This window comes from Carassius gibelio, chromosome A19, assembly GCF_023724105.1.
Source record: "Carassius gibelio isolate Cgi1373 ecotype wild population from Czech Republic chromosome A19, carGib1.2-hapl.c, whole genome shotgun sequence".
Taxonomy (NCBI): Eukaryota; Metazoa; Chordata; class Actinopteri; order Cypriniformes; family Cyprinidae; genus Carassius; species Carassius gibelio.
The window spans coordinates 8,098,332-8,106,594 of record NC_068389.1 but is presented as its reverse complement, the minus strand read 5'-3'; the positions used below and the strand labels follow the sequence as shown (position 1 = coordinate 8,106,594).

At 37.2% G+C, this 8,263-nt stretch overlaps 1 protein-coding gene across 1 annotated transcript; it reads left to right on the top strand.

Annotated features, from left to right (window-relative positions):
• The first annotated feature begins 5,459 nt into the window (after nucleotides 1-5,459).
• Nucleotides 5,460-7,792, top strand: LOC127935576 (perforin-1-like). The gene is made up of 3 exons (XM_052533578.1): nucleotides 5,460-5,548; nucleotides 5,755-6,272; nucleotides 6,411-7,792. Exons 2-3 carry the CDS (start codon nucleotides 5,758-5,760, stop codon nucleotides 7,615-7,617), a joined length of 1,722 nt encoding a protein of 573 aa, XP_052389538.1. The 5' UTR covers nucleotides 5,460-5,548; nucleotides 5,755-5,757; the 3' UTR covers nucleotides 7,618-7,792.
• The last annotated feature ends 471 nt before the right edge of the window (nucleotides 7,793-8,263 follow it).

The following is an 8,263-nucleotide window of genomic DNA, read 5'->3' as shown; positions in this document are numbered from 1 at the left end:
ACAACTAAATGTCTCCTTGCTAATTTAGACACATGCATAATCATTACTTTACCGGTTCTTTGTGGCAAGCCTTATGTGTGCGGTCATAATGCTGTAGGCTATAGCCTATTTAATTCAATTAATATAAAGGGGCGACGGATTTTCTACTGTTAAAAAATGCGGGTCAGGAAGCGGAGTCAGGTATAATATTTTCTTTTTCTTTTTTTGTGGTCCGAGTAGCGGATGGGTTAGAAACATTGGTCGGGTGCAGGTTGTTTATTTATTGACCCGCGCATCACTGATCTACAGCGGACGAAGCGAGCCAGGCCCCAGGCGATGACTGCTCCCCCTCCGGTCTTCAAGATTGCATGTCAGCTGATCGAGCTGAATGGCACAGTCTGGAACGCTGTTGCTGAGCCATGTTTCCGTGAACAAAAAAACACAACAGTCTCTTACAGTCCTTTTGAGTTGAACGTAGTAATCGGATGTAGTTCAATTTATTGTCCAAAGAGAGTACGTTAGCCAGTACGATGGTGGGTATAGCTAGGTTTTGTGGGTTAGCCATTAGCCTAGCCCACATACCTCCGCGTTTACCTTAGCAGACAGAGATCCCTCAGCTTTTTTGGCGTGTGTGGATTTTAACTCTAAAAAAGTGGTTCTGCCGACATCGAGCAAAACCTCATGACTTTATGCGACTTTAAAGACAGGTAGACGTTCAAAAGATGTTCAAAAACACTGCGACTCACAAGACAAAAAACACCGTTCTGATGGGAGAGTGAGGAGCCGCTGCATGTGGACGCACTGCCATCTTGTTGTCTGGTGAACTTGGATCAAGTGTGCCTTTATAACAGATAACATCACAGATTTGACGTCATACATTTCTGTCAGAATTGTGCTGTCTGTGGATACCTTTGAAATAAATGAGAAGTACCATAAACTAAATCCTATCTTTCACAAAAAAATAAATAAGTAAATAAAAGTTTGATGGCAAACATATTGAAGATTAGCCATTATGCTGCCAATCAATTAAACTGAATGATTTTTATTTTCCACAAAAGCAGTTTATTCAGTGTACTGAAACCTATCCGTCAGTGCCACCCACAGTGGCAGCTGGCACCCGTTAAAATAGATGCAGAATTATTTTTTATAGTCTCAATAAAAAATGTTTACTAAACTTGGGCTATTGTTGTTTACTTAGAATATATATTTTTAAATCAACCATTTCACGCGTAAATTACAAATATTTTAACTGACCCCTTGTTTCCATGGCGACGCGTCATGATTGTCACGTGACACACCGCAGCCACTAACAGATGTATCGTATTCATTTTTTTTCGTTTTTCATTTTTTATTAAAATATATACACAGACTTTCTTAGCATGTCAACTATCTGATATCTCGATTCTTCGTTTAAAAACCTTTATAAATTATCTTGATCTATAACGAGATGAGCGCTGCAGTTCAGAGTCCTGTCAGCCGGATTTAAGGTACAGCACTTGAATTCCCCAGTTTCTCCCGAAATACATGGAAGTAAGTGGCTGTTGAACTGGACGAAGAATAGAGTAAACTTTATTGTTCTGCTGTGTGTGTCTGATATATGAATAAAACACGTCGGCAAATTACATTTGATTAGATCGTTTTTGCTGCTTGCATAGACATCAGTGTGTATTTTACAAACTACCAATGTATTGTTTCACTAGTGATTATGTATATTTAAATGTATGAAACCTAAAATAAACATTATGTGGTTGAAAACACTGCATATTAATTGTGATATATTCTAACATTCTAATCATACTCTCAGGGGCACAGAAATAAGAATCCAATATATGGTGCAATAATGCTCAAAATGTTAAAATGGTAATTTACATTTTAAATTATTTTTGTTAAAATATATCTGCCGACATTTGGACTGCCAACCAATCGGCAAACAGCAGTTGACTGTGACCCCAGCAGTCTATGATATAAACAAATAATTTTTGATTGCACATAGCTAGCTAGCAATACAGGTATGTCGCAGAGCTCCTTTTTGTTTCACTTGGCTTGATGAACAGTCGTACACAAGGCCTTAAAGGGTTAGTTCACCCAGATAGCAAATTTATGTAATTAATAACTTACCCTCATGTTGTTTCAAACCCGTAAGACCTCCATTTATCTTTGGAACACAGTTTAAGATATTTTAGATTTAGTCCGAGAGCTCTCAGTCCCTCCATTGAAGCTGTGTGTATGGTATACTGTCCATGTCCAGAAAGGTAAGAAAAACATCTTCAAAGTAGTCCATGTGACATCAGAGGGTCACTTAGAATATTTTGAAGCATCGAAAATACATTTTGGTCCAAAAATAGCAAAAACAATGACTTTATTCAACATTGTCTTCTCTTCCGTGTCTGTTGAGAGAGAGTTCAAATCAAAGCACTCTGGATATCCGGTTCGCGAACTAATCATTCAGTTCACCAAATCGAACTGAATCGTTTAAAACGGTTCGCATCTCTAATACGCAATAATCCACAAATGACTTAAGCTGTTAACTATTTTAATGTGGCTGACACTCCCTCTGAGTTCAAACAAACCAATATCCCGGATTAATTCATTTACTCAAACAGTACACTGACTGAACTGCTGTGAAGAGAGAACTGAAGATGAACACCGAGCCAAACCAGATAACGAACAAAACATTGACTCATTCATGAGTCAAGAACGGTTTCTGTCAGACGCGTCCGATTCGAGAACCGAGGAGCTGATGATACTGCACATGTGTGATTCAGCGTGAAGCAGACCGACACACAGGGCGTCTGAACAGAACTGATTCTTTTGTTGATTGATTCTGAACTGATTCTGTGCTAGTGTTATGAGCGTGGGTAAACCGAAGGCTTGAATCAAGGGCAATCATCACCAATGACACCATTACGTCGAGCGCAAAAGAACCGGTGAACCGTTTTCTTCAACCGGTTTATTGTATCAAACTGTCCGAAAGAACTACTGGTGATCCGAAAACCGATGCAACCGGTTCTTCACTTGTGAACGAGTCAGTCTATTATTCGTTATCTGGCTCGGCTCGGTGTTCATCTTCAGTTCTCTCTTCACAGCAGTTCAGTCAGTGTACTGTTTGAGTACATTAATTACTCCGGGATATTGGTTTGTTTGAACTCAGAGGGAGTGTCAGCCACATTAAAAAAGTTAACAGCTTAAGTCATTTGTGGATTAATGCGTATTAGATGTGAACCGTGTAAAACGATTCAGTTCGATTTGGTGAACTGAATGATTTGTTCGCGAACCGGATATCACAAACTGCTTTGTTTTGAACTCTCTCTCTCAACAGACACGGAAGAGAAGACAATGCTGAATAAAGTCGTCGTTTTTGCTATTTTTGGACCAAAATGTATTTTCGATGCTTCAAAAAGTTCTAACTGACCCTCTGATGTCACATGGACTACTTTGATGATGTTATTCTTACCTTTCTGGACATGGACAGTATACCGTACACACAGCTTCAATGGAGGGACTGAGAGCTCTCGGACTAAATCTAAAATATCTTAAACTGTGTTACAAAGATAAACGGAGGTCTTACGGGTTTGAAACAACATGAGGGTAAGTTATTAATTTCATAAATTTGCTATCTTGGTGAACTAACCCTTTAACGTTACACCTGAGGAGGATTATTCTCCCTTCCTGGCCCAACATCAACAGGCAGTGTTGCCAGATTGGAAATGTCCAAGTATCGTACCAGAAGTTCAAAATTATCGTATTTGGAAAAAATAATTACATTTAATAATTAACTACATTTTGACACGACCTGCAAATAACCACTAGGAGTATGGTTGGACGGAAGCAGTACGACAAAAATACTATCCCATAATTTTGCACAGTAATCTGACAATAAATGTGGCACACCCAGAGTCTCTTTTCTAGCTATGCTACTGCTATCCGTGTAACCATTATGTTATTTAAGTTTAGTTTAGTTTAGTTTTTTGTTTTCTTAAGTTTCCTGTCTTCTTTGTTCAGTTTTCCAGCCACTGTTTAGTCATCATGGTTATTCTTTTGATTGTCACAGGTATTAGTCAATAGTTTCCTCACTTGCTCTGTATTTAAATTGCTGTAATTCACTCTTTTTTTTTTTTTTTTTTTTTGTCTGTCACTAACTGTTGTGCCTGTTTGCCTTTGGTTTAATACATTTAATTCTTATTTTTGTATCCAGTCTTAAGCCTTCTTTAGTCCTGTGTAACAATCCCCCATTGACATACATAAAAAAAACTATGCTGTTAATTTCATTGGGTTTTTTTTTTTCTTCTTAAATAGTTTTATTTTTAAATAAAACATAACTAAAGTGTGTGTGTGTGTGTGTGTGTGTGTGTATATAATATTATTTGTGACAGAATTAATACTGAAACTGTTCAAGCATGCCCTGCTGTTTCTGAAATCAATCACTCTATTTTTAAATTAAGAAATCACCAGTTTATTGGAACCCAGCATTTAAAGATGCTCTTGCCTTTATATATATATGTGTGTGTGTGTGTGTGTGTGCTTGTGTGTTTATATAAATTATTTTCTTTGTGACAGAATTAATACTGAAACTGTTCAAGCATGCCCTGCTGTTTCTGAAATCAATCACTCTATTTTTAAATTAAGAAAGCACCAGTTTATTGGAACCCAGCATTTCAAGATGCTCTTGCCATTATATATATATATATATATGTGTGTGTGTGCTTTTGTGTTTAAATATATTATTTTCTTTGTGACAGAATGAATACTGAAACTGTTCAAGTATGTCCTGCTGTTTCTGAAATCAATCTCTCTATTTTTAAATAGAGTATCTTACTAATTCTAATAGATATAGATATATATATATCTCAGGCAGTCAGTAAGCAACCTGAGGCTGCAAATAACAACCCCATGGCTCCAGGTAACTTCCTCATCACTTGAGAAATCCAGCAATGTCAGGAGTGCTGCTCTTTATACTGAAGTAACAAACTAGACAGTGTTTGAAGTTTCATCCCTGCCTGCTGCAACCTTCTCAGGATTTTACTAGTATGATACCCAACTGCTTGTGCAATACTGTCAAACCTTCAGGACCCCAGTTTTCACTGGTGGACTGGTGGTCAGCAGAATTTTGTCCAAGCAAGAAATATTGTTGACAAGGGACTCTTTTATACTACCAGTAGTTTAATTTACTGTTTTCAACAGCCAGTGTCATACCTGGTACTTTCAAAGATGAAAATGTTAATCATTCATTTATTGCTTATGTCAAGGAATATTAAATACACATACTTTGTATCTACCCCCATCCACGTGTACCTTTCAAACTGAAACCAGAGTATCTTTTTTTAAATGTGTCTTAAATGAGTCTTCAACTCTTTATTATAACTTTTCTGCTGCTTTGTAACCATACCATGCTTTTGACACATTCAAGACATGTTCTTTGCTGTTCACAGAACATTATTTATAGAATTGCTCATCTTTGGCCCACTCAATGTGTTAAACATCAGAAGATTTGTCATAGTCACGTGATGGCATATAATTTGCACTTCAAACCTTTGACACCCACAACCACAGTCATCATTCGAAAAGACAGGTTAGAGAAACAACTTATTTACTACTATTACATATTTATACTATTTTTTGCTTTAAAAAATATTTGTTAAATGTTTAAAATAACAATTATATCATTTGTAAAGATATTATTGTTTCAATTGTAGAAAACTGAAGTTTCTGAATGATGTTAAATTTTACACCAATAATGAACTGACAGAAATATTGACCTTTTTTATCTCACTACAGATCATGGGGCAGTTCCAGATTTACTTAATTTTCTGGGCATTGCTTCTTATGACCATTTCTGGAGAGGATGACTTAGGTGCATCAAAAGAGTGTAAGGATGCTCCCTTTGTTCCAGGATACAATCTTGCTGGAGAAGGATTTGATGTTGTGACCATGGAGCGAAAAGGTTCTTATGTGATCAACACAGAAAAATGGGATTTGGGGAATGGAACTTGTAAATTACGCCAAAACAGGTACATGAATGGAATTAAACAGAAGCTACCAGTAGCAGTTGTACACTGGAGGACCTTGCCAAAGTGTTCAATGAAAGTCTCCAGTCAGATCTTTGAATCAAGTGAAGCACTGGTCAATGATTCATCGTCAGCACTCTCAGTCAGCTGGAAAGTTGGAATAGACGTCAAGGCTGTTGGAGCTGCAGTTGGAAGCACTCATTCCAGGGAAGCAAAATTTGCAATGACAAAATCAAAAGAAGACAAATACAGTTTCACCAAACATGAAGTTGGGTGCAATTTTTACAGGTGAGAGAGTTTGGGACTTTTTTTATTCCTTCACTCATGATGTTAAAAAGATAATGACTATGCAAAGAAATAAAATATTAATTGCAAACTATTTCTTTTATTACACAAAATTTAAATGTGTTTATTGTCTCTCTACAGTTATCGTGTAGCTGCAAAGCCTCCTCTTCATGAAGAGTTTTTTGAAGCAATCAAATCACTCCCTGCATCCTACGATCCAGACGCCTACCGCAGCCTGATCACCACATATGGCACTCACTATACCACAAGTGTTAAGTTAGGAGGGCAAATGAAAGCTATAACAGCCATCAAATCCTGTCAGGCTGCAGTGAGTGGACTTACAGACACTGCGGTGAAGGATTGTTTGGATGTGGAAGCCTCTGGTTCCTACAGTGTAGCAACTGTGAAGGCAGAAGCACATTTTTGTAAAGAAAAGAAGAAGAAGATGGGCACAAATGAAAAGTTCAGCTCCATGTTCAGTGAGCGTCAGACAGAGATTATTGGAGGAAACATCAATGGAGAAGATTTGCTTTTTTCTGGTTCATCACATCCAGATTCCCTTAAAAAATGGCTTGAGTCTTTGAAGAGTCTCCCTGACATTGTGCATTACTCTCTTAAACCCCTTCATTTCTTACTGAGTAACAAACATCCTGCAAGGAAAGGACTGAAGAAAGCTGTGGAAGAATACATCATTCAAAATGCCCTCATGAAGGTTTGCTCTGGTCCTTGCAATATTGGCAGGAAGTGCAGTGCAAGAGACCGATGTGCTTGTGTTTGTGAAAGTAGTCAAATTATAACGTCTAACTGTTGTCCACCTGCAAAAGGACTTGCCACCCTGAAAGTCTACAATCTCAGTGCCAAAGGTCTGTATGGAGATGCATTTACAGAAACAGATGGAACTGTAAGTGTTACATATGACCAACAAATCAAGCGCACTGAGACCATTGAAGATGATGATAATCCACGTTGGTCAGAAACATTTGAGTTTGGACCTATTAAGATAAGAATGGACAATAAACTAACTTTTGAAGTATATGATGCAGACAGTAACTGGGACAGCGATCTCCTTGGTTCATGCTCTTTTGATCTTAGAAGTGGAGTTGTGACTGATGCTTGTGTTTTTAAATATGGCACCTTCTTTTTTACCTATGAAATGAAATGTGCACCCAGTCTGCAGGGCCCACAGTGTGATGTTCACAAACCTTCTCCAATGGCTGCCCACCTGGCTGATATTTTCAGCTCAAGAAATGGTGTTCTGGTTAAAGACCTGCCGAGGCTTGAATTAGCTCTCAATAACTCAGATAAGTTCAATTTCAAGAGCACTTATGGAAAGCTGATGATGTTGTGACCTGCATCTTGAATTCATGTTTTATGCCTGAGAAGTAGCAATAAACTTTACTTTCATTTGCTAGAAAAAAATACATCTGTAACCTTTGCTTACTTATTTTCCCATTACTGATATTTAAAAAAAAAAATGTATGTTATTTTCCATGTTATTGCATCAATAAAGCATTTTAAAGACATCTATGTTTTTACGTTTTGCTTTTTACTTACAAAATTTTAAATCAACTAACAGTGCACTAACTACAGGCAGTGCTGCTTCTATCCCATTTTGGCACCATAGACAAAACACAATAAACTCCACCATCATCACCACTTGAGCAAATTGTCACACTTTTAATCAGATTTTCTTTTTCTTTTTTTAACAGTCATATTTCATTTGAGTTAAAATTTACTGCTCATATCTGCATATCTGTAAGTTACCTAAATGAAAACTGGAATATGTTAGTCACATATAAGTAGCACAGACATTGTGAGTCCCGAAAATTTACATTTGTTTGGATATAAATTGTGGTTGTCTCACCCATAAATAACTTAAATATGTGTGAATGCATCTTTATTAATGATTCAGTTGCAGGACTGACAACTGTATTCTGCTGCTGGGTGAACATGGCCATAGACTCACAATACTATTCTAATTCTAATACAGTGTG